Raw genomic sequence first — 16,332 nt, forward strand, 5'->3', positions numbered from 1 at the left:
CTTTAATTTGGCAAGAGCCCATCTGATGAAGTGGGTGTAGTACACAAAAACATATGCTTAAAACATATGCCCAAGAATTTAGTTCTTAAGTTGTCATAAGTTTCTTTTTGTCAGAAATTTTAGGTGATTTAAAACTGTAATTTTAAAAACCATTTATTTATTTATTTACCACATTTATACCCTGCCCTTCTCACCCCGGAGGGGACTCAGGGTGGCCTTACAACAGGCAGCAATTGGATGCCATACACACACATATTAAAATAAACAATTACAATTAAAAACCAAACCATTAAAACATAAAATAATAAACATCAATTAAAATCATGCCATCCAAATCATAATCCAGGGCCGTTCTATTTGTCAATCACATTGATTCATAATCACTTATTGCACTGTTCCAAATTAATTGTCAAAAGCTGGGTCCCAAAGCCACATCTTATGTTTTTTTCCTGAAGGTCAGGAAAGACACATAAAGACCTTTTCATTTGAGTTGCAAAGTTTCCCTGTACCAATCTTTAACCAACCCCTCATCCCCTGGCTTAAACAAGTAGGGGTAATTTCCATAGACGAGGGGCCACCACTGAGAAGGCCCTGTCTCTTGTCCCCACCAGTTGTGCCTGTGAAGGAGATGGGACCAAGAGCAGGGCCTCCCCAGATGATCTTTATCTCCTAGATGGTTCATAGAGGCAGATATGTTCGGACACGTAAGCTGAGCCTGAACTGTTTAGGGCAGTGATTCCCAAAGTGGGTGTTACTGCCCCCTGGTGGGCACTGCAGCGATGCCGGGGGGGGGGGGCATAATGGCCACAGGTGAATAACTGTAAGGGGGTGGTAAAAGCATAAAAGAAAGAAGAGAAGATTTAGAAAAAATGATTTCCAGGCGGTAGGCCAAATAAGTTTGAGAACCACTGGTTTAGGGCTTTATAAGCTAAAGACCAAGTAGCAACAGTAAGAACTGACCACGGAACAACAGACTGGTTCAAGATTGGGAAAGGCGTACGGCAAGGCTGCATACTCTCACCCAACCTTTTTAACTTGTATGCAGAACACATCATGCGATGTGCGGGGCTGGATGAATGCAAAGCTGGGGTTAAGATTGCTGGAAGAAACATTAACAACCTCAGATATGCAGATGACACCACTCTGATGGCCGAAAGCGAGGAGGAGCTGAGGAGCCTTCTAATCAAGGTGAAAGAAGAAAGCGCAAAAGCCGGGTTGCAGCTAAACGTCAAAAAAACCGATTATGGCAACAAGAATGATTGACAACTGGAAAATAGAGGGAGAAAATGTGGAGGCCGTGACAGATTTTGTATTTCTAGGTGCAAAGATTACTGCAGATGCAGACTGTAGCCAGGAAATCAGAAGACGCTTACTTCTTGGGAGAAGAGCAATGTCCAATCTCGATAAAATAGTAAAGAGTAGAGACATCACACTGGCAACAAAGATCCGCCTAGTCAAAGCCATGGTATTCCCTGTAGTAACCTACGGATGTGAGAGCTGGACCTTCGGGAAGGCTGAGCGAAGGAAGATCGATGCTTTTGAGCTGTGGTGTTGGAGGAAAGTTCTGAGAGTGCCTTGGACTGCGAGAAGATCCAACCAGTCCATCCTCCAGGAAATAAAACCCGACAGCTCACTGGAGGGAAGGATACTAGAGACAAAGCTGAAGTACTTTGGCCACATCATGAGGAGACAGGAAAGCCTAGAGAAGACAATTATGCTGGGGAAAGTGGAAGGCAAAAGGAAGAGGGGCCGACCAAGGGCAAGATGGATGGATGGCATCCTTGAAGTGACTGGACTGACCTTGAGGGAGCTGGGGGTGGTAACGGCCGACAGGGAGCTCTGGCGTGGGCTGGTCCATGAGGTCACGAAGAGTCGGAGACGACTGAACGAATGAACAACAAGCTAAAGCCAGCACTTTGAATTGTGCTTGGTAGCAGACTGGCAGCCATTGGAGCTGGCGTAACGGGGGTTTTGTGTTCCCTGTACCCTGCTCTGGTGAGCAACCTGGCTGCTGCCCGTTGGAATCATCTGAAACTTCATAACAGTCTTCAAAGGCAACCCGAAATAGAGCGCATTGCAGTAGTCTATTCAGGATGTAACCAGAGCGTGGACTACCATGGCCTAGTCTGACTGAGAAATTTGTTATTAATGTGATATATTTCAATGTAACTCCATTTGATAGCATACTTGTCTGGAATGAGCAGACATAATCAGCAGAAGCCTCCTCATAGCTGAAAATGGAGTTTTGACACAGAAGCCTGCTGTATAGCTATTAACTGGTGGATTATAGCAAGCTGCAAACACTTGTTGGGGTGGCCAGTTTCCCATACATCACTGGTACAAACTTCAAATTAAACAAATTGAATGATAAAACCTGCCTATTTCATCCCAGGCTCATATTAATCTAACTTTTAAAAACACCCCTCCAATTGTGGCTTTAGTTTTCCAATCAGTTGATGCTATCCAGATTTCAGTGGCTTCTGAAACAAAAACATGGTGAATCTTATATATTTCTACTGTGTCTAATAGTTGTATTTTTAGACCTTTCAAGGCAATGCTAGAGTTCTTTTCATAAGTAATTTTCATTGAATTCACCAAGGCTTACTCCCAGCTAAGTGGTTTTAGAATCATAGCCTCAGTTAGTGAAGCATACAACCAACAAAGATTGCTCTTATTATTCAAGGCAGCTTGTTCCTGACTATCAGCACCTTCAGCTTTGCCAGCATGGGATCATCTGCCAAGACAGAACTGCCCTCACGCGCACGTCTCCCTCTCGTTCCCTCTTGGCTGACAGCTTGAATAGTTCAGTGGACTGTAGCTGTTGTGGCAGGACATGTTTTTTGAGTGTCAGCCAGAATAGCCTGGCTACAGGCATTTGAAGATAAGGTCTGAAACCTTGAAACAGAGGGGGGAAATCAGCACTAAGAAAATGAACCGTAGCAATAATGTGCTCCTGGCAGGCTGTAATGTCAACCAAATGTAATGCTCAGCTAACCTTCCCACTTGCTAAAGAGCAGTTTAAGCTTTTGGCATCAAAGTTGCAAAGTATTACAGCAGTGGGAAAAGGAAAATATTTTGTGCTGAACTGTTAGCATGGAGGCTTTGCGTGTGTATTGAGGCTCACTGATGTGATCTGATAATGATACAGCACACAAAAACTAAGTTTTCTACAATATGTGACATTGTTGTCCGAATTCACATACATAAGTAGATCTTCTCTTCCAGTGCCTTCTATTTGCTTGTTTTGTTTTGATTTGTTTTTTAAGAGAGTATCTTCTGTTGAACTTAAAATACTCTGGTGTTATTAAACTGTATCTGCCCAATGAAGGATAACAGGAAGTGTATTTACTAAATTAGTTAACAAATTTTTCAAAAGATTTCTGATCTATGTGCAGTGGTCTTTTTCATCTGCATTTACACTGTAGAATTAATGCAGTTCAACAATACTTTATTTAATGCAGTTTGACAAGACCTCTGTGAACCCCACTGATGATTGTATTCAGATTGTCTTTTTTTCTTTAACTCTTCTCAATGTCTCTGTTCTTGGAGCACTCATCCCCGGTATATGAATGCCCCTTTTTTACAAACCCACTCCTTTATGTGCTCTCCTTCATAAATAATCTGCTCCTCCTTATCTCACCCTGAGTTTTTAGTGTTTTATCTTGTACATGTGGCCCATTCAATGTCATTGTAATTGTGGATATTGTATTTTATATTTTTGTATTGCTTACTGTATTCATATGTTTTTGTATTTTACTGCATTCTTGTGTGTTTGTGTTTTATTTTATTGTAATTGTTCCATGGGCTTGGTCTTATGTAAGCTGCCCCGAGTCCCCATTGGGGGAGATGGTGGCGGGGTATAAATAAAGTTATTATTATTATTATTATTATTATTATTAAGATTTATTTTAAGTATTTTAAGTTATGTCAGGGTATCACTGTAGTAACTGAATTTGTTCCTGTACTTTTTATTTCTGTTATGCAAACTAACAGAACAGAATAGAACATTGGTTGTCAAATTCTTATCTGATTGGCAGCAAAATGTTATAGTGTTTGGAATCACTCTTGTCACACATAAACATCAAGAAATGTTTATGAATATGTTAGAGACCTGCTAATATCTTGTTTCAGGTAGGCTGATAGATTCTTCAGGAAATGATTGGATAAAACAGCAGACTTCATGATTACTGAACTCTGACAACATTTCTGAAATTTTTTGATAAATTGACATTGAATATTATGTTTTAAACACCATACAGTTAATTCTTCCAAAATCTTATTTTTTTCCAAAGTATAGTGGATTCTAATGATAAGTAGTGACTTGTAAATAAGTATTATAGAACAATACATCTAGAGTTGTTCATGGGATTTCTATGTATGATTGTGAAATCTGGACATTGAGGAGAGCTGGTAGGAAGAGAATAAACTCCTTTGAGATATGATGCTGGAGAAGAGTTCTACAGATATCATGGACTGCTAAGTGGGTCCTAGATCAAGTAAGTGAGTCCTAGAGCAAATCAAGCCTGAACCCCCCCTCTCTATAATCTACGATGACCTTAACTAAGGTTGTTGTTCTTTGGTCATATCATGAAAAGGCATGGCTAACTAGAAACGACAATAATATTTGGTAAGGTAGAAGGCAGCAGGTGAAGAGGAAGACCACATTCTGAGTGAATAGACTCAAAGAAGACTCAGTCTGAATCTGCAAGACCTGAGCCAAGCAATTGATGAGAGAGACTAACACCAACAAATGATAAATACAAGGGACCTGTACAAAAATGGAAAAAGGGAGAAATCACCAAAGAAGAATTCAAACACATAGCTAGCATATGTAGGGAGTAAATCAGAACTAGTCCTATGTGGGCTAGGCAAAACTACGGTTAGGTGGATCTGTAATTGGTTAAATGGATGAACCCAGAGGGTGCTCACCAATGCTTCCTCTTCATCCTGGAAAGAAGTGATGAGCGGAGTGCCGCAGGGTTCTATCCTGGGCCCGGTCCTGTTCAACATCTTTATTAATGACTTAGATGAAGGGTTAGAAGGCATGATCATCAAGTTTGCAGACGACACCAAAATGGGAGGGATAGCCGATACTCCAGAGGACAGGAGCAGAATTCAAAACGATCTTGACAGATTAGAGAGATGGGCCAAAACTAACAAAATGAAGTTCAACGGGGACAAATGCAAGATACTCCACTTAGGCAGAAAAAACGAAATGCAACGATACAGAATGGGGGACGCCTGCCTCGAGAGCAGTATGTGTGAAAAAAGATCTTGGAGTCCTCGTGGACAACAAGTGAAACATGAGCCAACAATGTGATGTGGCGGCAAATAAAGCCAGTGGGATTTTGGCCTGCATCAATAGGAGCATAGTGTCTAGGGTCTGGAGAGCAAGCCCTATGAGGAGCGGCTTAAGGAGCTGGGCATGTTTAGCCTGAAGAAGGGAAGGCTGAGAGGAGATATGATAGCCATCTATAAATATGTGAGAGGAAGTCACAGGGAGGAGAGAGCAAGCTTGTTTTCTGCTTCCCTGGAGACTAGGACGCGGAACAATGGCTTCAAACTACAAGAAAGGAGATTCCATCTGAACATGAGGAAGAACTTCCTGACTGTGAGAGCCATTCAGCAATGGAACTCTCTGCCCCAGAGTGTGGTGGAGGCTCCTTCTTTGGAGGTTTTTAAACAGAGGCTAGATGGCCATCTGTCAGGGGTGCTTCAAATGCAATATTCCTGCTTCTTTGCAGGGGGTTGGACTGGATGGCCCATGAGGTCTCTTCCAACTCTTTGAGTCTATGATATTAACTCATGCTTACTAAAGAGGCTAAAAACAAAATGGAACCTTTTATTATGTCTGTAGCAAAAGAAAAGGACAAAGAAATGTGATGGTCACTGTGTATAGGTAATGGTGCAATGCTAAAAGGCAACAGAGAAAAGCCAGAACTATTGAATATCTTCTTTGGCTTGGTCTTCTCTCAAAAGGTGAGTCATGCCCAAGTTGAGTATAATGGAAGAGATGATGTAGTAGGGGAGGTGCAGGACAGACTTGGTAAAGAGGCAGCACAGGAATATCTGACTACTCTAAATAATAAAAGTTTCTAAGGTCAAATGAATTACATCCAATAATATAAAAAGAACTTGCAGAAATAATTCCAGAACCAATGGCAAGCATCTTTCTCATTCCTGGAGAACAGGAGAAATCCAAGCGACTAGAGGAGGGCAAATGCTCTTGAGGGTTCTTCCAGCTCTATGCTATGCTAAACTCAGGAATTTGGGTTTAGCAGTAGAAATGAATTAGCATTTGTTTTACACAGGACCCACATCTATATTCTTAGTATTTTGTACTTTATTAGAGCAGTTGAGATTTGAGATGGGAGTTTTCATCTTTTTCTCATTGTTGCTGCTGTTGAACCACTGATCTGGAAACCTTGTGGATTTATGTGAGATTATGTGGATACCATCCAAATTGTTTTCCGTCTCTAGATCTACTACTATACAAGGGATTTGCTGGCTGTGATTTCTTCCACCAAGCCTGCCACTGCACTTGACATGTTTTCTTTTAAAATGCAATAAAAATAGAGCTCAAGTTTGAGTCTTTCAATCCTATAATGAAAGCAGGAAAGCAGCTACTAAAAGTTTGGGGAAAACTTATCTTTAGTATGTTCAACTAGAATTGAATAGACGTCAATTGCCCCAGCTTTATTGCTGTGTATGTAATTGGTAAGTTCCTCCATCTACTTGGTTAATTATTTATCTCAGATTAACAGACCCTTTTGATCATTTTATATTATAGATCTGTGCCGTAATAATCACATTCTCTCAGTTTTCTGAGAAGTATCAACATTGCTCCTAAAGAACTTTATCAGTAGCAAAGCCATATAAAAGGAACAGTTGAACTATAAAATGTTGATTAGAATTTTCCCAAATCAGATCAATCACTTAACTGGTAAATCTCTATTATTACCTGGGAGACTTCCAAAAAATAAGGTGTTGAGGAAAAATGGGGTTACTAGAAACCATTGACTTGCCTAGAATGTAAACAATTGAAGTAATTTCTTCATCTTCTTCAAAGCTAAATACAACTATGTCCCATTTGTTCCTATCTGTCCCCTCTTTCTTTAGATATTTTTGCCTGAATGTGTTATCTGCTGTGGTCAACGTATCAGTTAACATTGTGTCGTCCATCACCTTAAAAGAAAAAAGAGGGATGAGGATACGCAAAAGATGGGTAGAGAATTTTCAGAATTAATTATTCAAAACATTCTGCAAAGCAAAACAGTTTATTTAAACAGGTGACTGTTAAATACATTTTTGCTGTGATCTGCAGTAATGATGATTACTCAATTGTCACTTGTGTAAACAGATACCTTTACATCAAGCTGTAACAAAATAATGGATTGTGCCTTCATTTCTCTTGAAAGGTCAGCAGACTTCTTGTCTTGAAGTACTGTACAGGCAGTCACCAAGTTACGAACAAGAGAAGTTCTGTAGGTTTGTTCTTAAGTTGAATTTGTATGTAAGTCAGAACAGGTACATTATAAAGTGTAACTCCTGGCAAATCTGTATTGGCTTTGGATAACCTGGGGAAGGGTTAACACCCCCTTCATGTTTGCTTTGCTGTCTGTGCCCCTGTTTAGAAGATTTCACTTCATTTTCTGTGTCTGTGATAATTGGATTTTGAAAAGATTGGCTTCTTGTGGAAACAAGGGTTGGAGGTAAAGCTTCAGTGGAGACACCTCTTCCACATAATAACTTTCAGGAGAAAATTTCCCTTTCTAGGGGTAGATTTCTCTCACTTCCTGTTGTCTTACCCTTGCTCTTAGCTATGAGTCATTTGTAAGTTGGATGTTTGCAACTTGGGGAGTGCCTGTACTTGCATTTTATTTGATTAATGTCAAAGAATCATAACTAAGAATTAGTGCCTGTGCTTCCCCCCCCCCCCACCCAAATTCCTTTTTTGGTGGTGTCCTTTAGATAGGAGCCTTTTTTGTTGAACAGCACAGTCCAAAACATTCAAATCAAAAGTAATTGATTAAGAAGTGCATTTCAGTATTAAAAGCAACCATTGTAGCAGAACTTTGAGACTAAAGATCAGGATTTTAGGAGTGTGCCTAGCAAATTAAACTCCTCTAAATACAGGTTGAACAGTATAATCTTGTTAAGTGCAGCTTTTCTGGTGCTCCAATTTCAGTTGCATGTGTGGCATGACTTTGTATGTGTAACGATTCACTGATGTTCAGAGGTCAGGGCTTCTTAGGCGAAAGACCAGGCCAAACAAAGAATAGCATTTCCATTTGCATGGTCTTAGACAAATTAACAACAAGTGGGGGAACTGAGACTAGCAGTGGGGAAAGAGGTGTGTAAGTAAGGGATCAAGCCTGTTGATTGGCATGTTGTATTTGGATTGAATAAACACTCTTGGCTCAGTTAATTTTTGGGAGAGTGATCTCTGAGTAGAGAACTTGGGCATGCAGGAAAAAAGGGTGGGGGAGAAGATTAAAATAACCTGGTTGCTGTTAACTTTAGGAGTGCGACTGACTGAGTTGCACGACTTGTTCCTCCCTAAGGCGACACAGGTGCGCAGAGTTATTTTTCTTTAATCGCTCACATACATTAAAATTTATTCCTTTGCATCAAAATAATTAAATAAAGCTACACCCTGTGCCTTTTATTGCCAGATAATATCTTTGAACCTCTGGCTCAGTCTTGGCTATGGGCTGCAAGGTATTTTCCAGGGTGTGCTTTACCCACCCTGCGGTTGTGCTAATTCCTAGTGTTCTAGACAGAGAAAATACCTGATAGTAACCAGAATGTATCTGAAGTTCTAATCATAGTGCCAACTAGCTAATTACCTTCTCCAGGTCTCCTCTTAAGTCAACCTGGTCTCCTTTCCAACTGTGAATCATACTGAGGTATCAGGGCTTTCCATTGTGTGCTAACCAACTACAACCACAACTGGGGAAGAGAAATAGTGTGGGGGGGGGGGGGGGGGTTGGCAGGGAAGAAAAAAAACCCAGCATCAGCCATTTCTAATCCCAGAATATGTTCCTTGTGCAGTTCACATTTTGTGCATCTTACTGTAACAGTTAAACTAGCTGAAGTTTGGAATAGGCTTCTGAATATTTCATAAGCTCTTTAAAATGACTTCTCCGTTCTTTTTAAGTATACCTTCTTGATCTACTCTTTATATTAGAAATGGTGTACTCACCTTTGTAATTGCTTGAACATATGCCTGAAATAATTTAACTCCCTCAATAAAAACCACTGAGTTGCTGAACTTGCTTATTGAAAGGTCGCAGGGTTGAATCCGGGGAGCGGCGTGAGCTCCCACTGTTAGTCCCAGTTTCTGCCAACCTAGCAGTTTGAAAACATGAAAATGTGAGTACCACTGAAGGGAAGGTAACGGCACTCCATGCAGTCATGCCGGCCACATGATCTTGGAGGTGGCTACGGACAACGCCAGCTCTTTGGCTTAGAAATGGAGATAAATACCAACCCTGAGATTCGGACATGACTGAACATAATGTCAGGGGAAAATCTTTACCTTTATCTTTACCTAATAAAAATGAATGTATAATCTGTTTTCCTACATGCCATTTCAAATCTCATGTCACTTGGAAAAAACCCAACAAACCCGATCCGCTTTTTATATTATTTGAGCATCTGCCTCATGTCATCTAACCTCTATCAATAAAAAGTACAATTCAAACAATCAGGCTATCTCCCTTTACAGCAGGGCCATACCCACCTCTATTCTGTTGCTGTAGGAACACACAATGACTTCAAACTGCAGGAAAGGGGATTCCACCTGAACATTAGGAAGAACTTCCTGACTGTGAGAGCTGTTCAGCAGTGGAACTCTACCCAGGAATGTGGTGGAGGCTCCTTCTTTGGAGGCTTTTAAGCAGAGGCTGGATGGTCATCTGTCAGGGGTGCTATGAATATGATTTTCCTGCTTTTTGGCAGGGGGTTGGATTGGATGGCACATGAAGTTTCTTCTGTCAGAGTTTTATATTGTTTAGATCATTTCTTAAGTGAAAAATGGGTAAGTGATTGCAAGAATCATGTCCAGTCATTGTATGACCAGCAACAGTCAAGCCACCTGTGAAACGTAGCTATTACAAATTGAGAGACTGAGAATGTAGAGAGTAGAGAAGAGATAGAGAAGAGTATGAGCAGAGAATGCTGATGGTGAGACTGTGAAGAAAGCAAGAGCTAGAGGAAGAGGAATAGATTCCTATAAAAGCTTAAGGAAGGTTTGCTAGAATATTGGGATCGATGGATTGAAACTGTTATTTGTGACTATTGCATAAACATTTACTTTATTGGAAGAAAGTTTGTCTTCTGTGGATTGTATTATTTTTCTTAACGGGGCGCAGCTTCCGAGAAGGGGGTTTGAATGCTTGAAATCAACCCCAACTATAAAGCAGCAACACCATAGCTGCAACATCTTCCAATGCTATGATTCTACAACATATGGCTGTTTTAGCAGTAAAAGTGCTTCTATTAGGCTTTGATACCATTAAAAAAATACTCCACAGTTTCTAAGAAAAACTGTTAATTTGCCACATAGGTCCATCATAGAAGCAGAGTGATATTGGGTTTACGGGGGCAGACTGGTGGGTGGTATGTTTCATCCAGTAAATGTTGCTATTTTTACAGAGCACTCGGTGCTACTTGCTGGGGTTTAGTATTAACACCTCATTTATTAATAATGACCATTTGGGCTGCCATGCACTCCTAGGCTGAGCTCAGCCAAGAAATCAACAGTGAGGGTATGAAATGTTGTTCTCCTTGGGACCACTGCTTTTGGTTTCCTGGCCCAGCATAACCATGGCAAAGCCCTACTGGTGAAGTTGCAGACACTCAGACATAGGATCAATAGTGAGATGATAGCCCGGTTGACTCCCTTGCTCACCATAGATCTCATAGCTTGGCTTGGATGGGTGTATGTGGTGGTGAAAGCTCAGAGAAGAATTAAAAATAATAGTGTAGGGTAAAGAAGGCAACAGTGGGACCCCCAAGGAGAAATAGTTTTTTCTCCTTCTCCTGGAGGCTGCTTCCCAGTCACGGTTAGCCTTAAGCACTTCACCTTCTTCATCTGGAGGTAGGGCTCATCCCCACTAAGCATTGCCATTGCTTTTCTGGGCAGGCATCTGCTCAACAGACCTTGACTGGTCAAGTTGCAAGTACCTTACTATGCAATCAGAGCCCCCAGTGATGCAATGGGTTAAACTCCTGTGCCGGCAGGACTGGAGACCGACAGGTCGCAGGTTTGAATCCGGGGAGAGTGCAGATGAGCTCCCTCTAACAGCTCCAGTTCCTCATCAGGGACATGAGAGAAGCCTCTCACAAGGATGGTAATACATCAAAACATCCGGGTGTTCCCTGGGCAACGTCCTTGCAGACGGCCAATTCTTTCACACAAGAAGCAACTTGCAGTTTCTCAAGTCGCTCCTGACATGACCAAAAAACCCCAAAAAACAAAACTAAAAACAAAATTTAAAAAAACGATGTAATCAAGGTAGTAGCCGGATAAACCCTCATGGCTGGACTTTTAATTGAAATATCTCATTTCTTAATTATTTTGCTTGGAATACTATATAGTAAAACCTGGAAAAGGAATAAAAACTTGGGTAAAATCACAATTTTTACTATCTTAATTCTATTTTGTTATATCCCAGTTCCACTTTTTTCCAATTTAGCATTTGCTTGTTAACTTTCCCCCCCATAATTGGGTATAATTTATTTGTATTATATTGTTAAGATTCTTGGGAATATAGACTCTCAAATATTTCAGCTTCTTTTTGCCCAATTTTGTGTCCAGAATGGTTTGAACTTCTTTTAACTCTTTCCGGGGTAGATTATTGTGTAGAATCTCTGATTTTCCAATATTTATGGCTAGACTTGAATTTTTTTTCAAACTATTATTATTATTATTATTATTATTATTACTTCCTTTACCGATTCCTCTGAAGAACCTAGTAATACTGTGAATAAATTTATTTTGATTTTTTTTGTCTCAAATCAAGTACCCTTTGATATTTTAATTCTTCCTGATGAAGTTGACTAATTGTTCTGTTACTATTGTTAATAGGATTGGTGAGAGTGGGCACCCTTGTTTTGTGGTTCTTCTAATTTTGATGGTTATTGATTTGGAGCCATTAATTACTATTTTGCCTGGTGGTCTTTATATAGTAAATTACTTGATAAAACTTTTCTCCCAATTTAAAGTCCTTGCATACTTGGTACAAATATTGGTGGTTTACTGAATCAAAAGCTATACATCCAATTTTATTATCAATAATTTCTCTTTTTCGTTTGCTGCGTGGTTGACACAGGGGAGATCAGTGTTTCTGAATACAATTTCAGACCAGTATAATATGAGTTGGTGATGCTCTAATCGGGTGAATCCAGGGCAGCTCTGGGGCAGAATAGTCAAACAGTAGCTGAATTATTTTGGTGATGCAGACAACCCCCAAGTCACACTTGTCCAAAACATCTATATGAAATGAATGGTATCCTTTGTTGAGCATTCTCAACCCTTACACCCGCTCTTTAAATATATATATGCTGTTTGGTGAACCACTTGGGCTGTGATGTGTCAGCTTATATAAACAGTTCTTTGATGTGTGCCCAATTGTTCCTGGAAAAGTATCCATTTGCGTGTCTTCAAAGGACAAGTATGTTGGAACTGTTCAAAAGAGTTGTCCACAAACCAGCATTTAAAAGCATAGGCTTGTTTATTCTGAAGTTGTAGAATAAGAAAAACACCAAAGTCTTTTTTAAGTGCAGCACCTTGAAGCTTAAATACAGCACACTTTTAACAATTAAGTTTGTGATGGTTTTAAACATTAATTGCTAGCATGCTTACTTATCTATTCTAGACACTAAAATGGATAAGTAAGCACACTAGTAATGTTTATAACCCAACTGTGACATCATGATAGTTATTAGTGACATGTGAAAAATGATCATGTAAATAAACCCTTAGTACTCGTGTATCTAGAAAAAAATTCTGCCAAATTGCATCAAATCAGATATAGCATTAATAATTCATGCTTTATACAACACATGTGATTACTCTGATAACATAAGAGTACTGATTACATGATCCAGAATCTAATGGCATAAAACAAGGACAAATCCAGAAGTGTTTAACTATACTGAGAAGCTGGGAAAAGGAGGCAAGTACCAGGAAGAGAATTGTCATTGTCATTAATAAGATAAAAAAAAATCTATGTCATGTATTGATAGGCGAAGTGCAAATTCAATGGTCCATAACATTTCAGGTTTCTGAATTCGTTCTATTTTATATTTAAGCTCAAAGACATGTCATCACATATATGGAAGATGCTGTGAGCCAGCTTCTGGAAAGCAGAGAAGATATTAGCCAATATGGTATTGCCAGATTCTTCACTGAATAGTAAGTACTTGGGAAATATTGCGACAGGAACAGCTTGGAAATGACTCCTGGACACAGACAGCAAATGCCAGATGGACATGCCTCAATTAAAGTAAACCATGAAGTCCAGTTCAGCTTAATGAAAACATTTATACAATTAGTTTATGGTTGCTTTACTATGAGAAATATGCAGTCATGTCACTAGTAAATATTTGGCAGAAAGTTACGTGATTTTCTTTTTTTATTATTATAAATTTTATTAAAGTTATATATAAATACATGGAAAGTGGGAGAACAATATGTAAGAGATAGTATAGTAGAAAGTTACGTTATTTTCAAAGGAGCTGAGTATTAAATCGTTCTTTTTTAAATGATGAATGAATCTTTCCTTCCTTCCTTCCTTCCTTTCATATCTTACCTTCCAGAGTGAGATCCAATGTGGCTTCCAAGACAGTAAACTAAATATATTTGTGACAACATTTTAAAAACAATTAAAATCATTTTATAAAACATTTTAAAATAAATTTAGAAACATAAAAAGTTTTAAAACTCTTTGTGGTAGCCAATGAAACCACAAAACACAGCCTTCAGGATAACATAAAAGGATTGTCAAGCTCAGGGTAGGAAGCGGGAGGGCCTTGATGCATAGGTATCATTTTGTCCCTCCTGTCAGTTGAAGAGCATGGCCCAGAAAGGATACTGGAGGTGAACAACTGGCTCCACAGATGGTGCTTCCAGAAAAACTTTGGCTTCTTGAACCATGGTCTTCAGTTTCATGAAGATGTACTTATGACAAGTGAAAGGCTGCATTTCAAAGCAGTTGGCAGGAATATTTTTTGCTAAGAATCTTAACATCTAATCAGGAAGATTTTAATCTGTGTTCTGAAGGGAGAAAGACAGTATTCTTGAGTACACCAAGTGCTGGAGATAATAGCCCAAATGTTATACAAAGTCTTCTCATGCTAGGTTAAGGATTTAAGATGATTCCTTCCTGGAACAGATGACCAAACATTCAGAAAGGAGAGTTGTAGTAGTAATGAGAGATTTTAACTATCCTGATATTTGTTGGAAGTCAATCTCTGTCAGCAATATAAGGCGCAACAAATTCATCACTTGCCTTGTAGATAATTACATTGTCTAAAAGGTGGAAGAGGCAACAAAGGGGATCCAGCTATTTTAGATCTGATTCTAACCAACAGTGTTGATTTCGTTAATGGGGAGGAAGTGGTTAGGATCCTTAGATGGGAATGAGCATGCTGTCTTGAAGCTTATATGTATATATGTTTGTTTGCTGAAAAAAAATCCCTACACACATTTGTGGTAGATTTTCAGATGTCTCCAGGTAGTACATAATGTTTTTATTTATTTGTGTCGAGATTACCAGACTGGATTGCTTCATTTTACAAGTACATATTATTAGTTTTGCATAAAAGAATTACTGAAAAACGTCAAATTCCCTTTCTTTTTCTGGTGCAGGATCTTATCCCTGTTCTTACCATGCTATTTTTGCCTTTGATACCAAACTCTGTTAAAGAAGTTATGCTCTGAAACATATCCTTGTGTAACAGAGGTATATCTGTATTTACAATTCTCCTTGTCTGAAACGACATTGCCAGAGGAGATATGAGTATGAGAAAGATTTTTGCATAAAGCAGGATGAAGTGATGATGTGATGTATCTTGGATCGTAACCTTAGCCAGCATGGTTAGTATTATTAGTTAGTTAGAATTGAGTATTGAGGATGGTGGGATGGCAGCCCAGGAACATCTGAAGGGACACAAATTTCCCACTTGTGGAGTAAATATTATTTTCATCGTTAGTCCTTGGATTAGAGAATCTGGTGAACTTTGTAACATACATAACTTTCTAATTTTTCCTTTGTCTTCTATTTTAAATAATAAAATAGACAAAGGTGACTGACTACAATTGTGGGCTATTTAGCTTTTTTAAAATTCAATCTGGAGGATTCTAAGGAGCAAAAAGACCTTAAATTATATTATGAAGCATCCGGACTAGCCTAGGTGAAAGAATGGACAACACTAAAAGATACAAGTATATTGACATTGGAAGGACACGACTTGAGAGCAGGCAGGCAGGCATGCATACTTGTGCCATGGTAAAATATGAATTGAGAAAAAAATGGCAATCATTTTATATGATCGGCATTGATAAAAATTTGGGAAAAATATAAAAAAGGCTATATAGAATAACACCATTATGGATCTCTCCATTGGAAACCATATATAGAAGAGAACTTGTAAAAAAACAAACAAAAAGGAGAAGTGATATTAAAAATACAGGAGGAAATTAGAGAAATAGATAAAAATATATCCTGGTTTCAATATAGACAAATAAGAGAAAGCTACAACAAGATAAAAATTGGGATTTATGGAAAAAGACACATTCTGGGGAAAAATGATGGTTACAGAAAAGAAAATAATTACAAAAATATATGAAAAGCTCTTGGACTGGTCAACAGAAGAAGATCAGATCAAAGATTGTATGATCAAATGGGCAGCAAATATAGGGCAAACAATAAGGCTGGAAGAATGAGAAAAAATGTAATAAAAATTAAAATACACATATTCATATGACTTGAAGTAAAACTAGGTCAAGATGATGTACTAATAGTATTTAACACCCCCAAAACTTTCAAAATACTATCAAAATACTGCAGACAAATGTTGGAAGTGCAAAGAGAGAATACCAGGATATTTCACCATATGTGGTAATTATGTGAGAAAGCAAAAAACTGTAAAGAAATATATGAGAAAATCCAAATAAATAAATAAATAAATAAAATATTCACTTTCAATTTAAACTTGAGTACTTTCCACCTAGAATTATAGACTTTGAAATAGAGAAAAATGAGGAGAAACTACCCCCATTATTTAACAGTAGTAACCAGAATAATATATGACCAAAAATGT

General features: G+C 38.7%; 1 protein-coding gene across 2 annotated transcripts in view; it reads left to right on the top strand.

The window, feature by feature from the left end:
• CSTPP1 (centriolar satellite-associated tubulin polyglutamylase complex regulator 1) overlaps positions 1–16,332 on the top strand; it is a 154,017-nt gene that overhangs the window by 8,773 nt on the left and 128,912 nt on the right. For both annotated transcript variants that reach the window (XR_010908970.1, XM_060763601.2), the window contains exon 2: positions 13,321–13,423. Coding sequence is in view for 1 of the 2 variants with exons in the window: in XM_060763601.2 (XP_060619584.2) it covers positions 13,321–13,423 (103 nt within the window). In the remaining variant the exon portion in view is untranslated. The remainder of the gene's footprint in view (positions 1–13,320; positions 13,424–16,332) is intronic.

This window comes from Anolis sagrei, chromosome 1 (genome assembly GCF_037176765.1).
Source record: "Anolis sagrei isolate rAnoSag1 chromosome 1, rAnoSag1.mat, whole genome shotgun sequence".
Lineage (NCBI taxonomy): Eukaryota > Metazoa > Chordata > Lepidosauria > Squamata > Dactyloidae > Anolis > Anolis sagrei.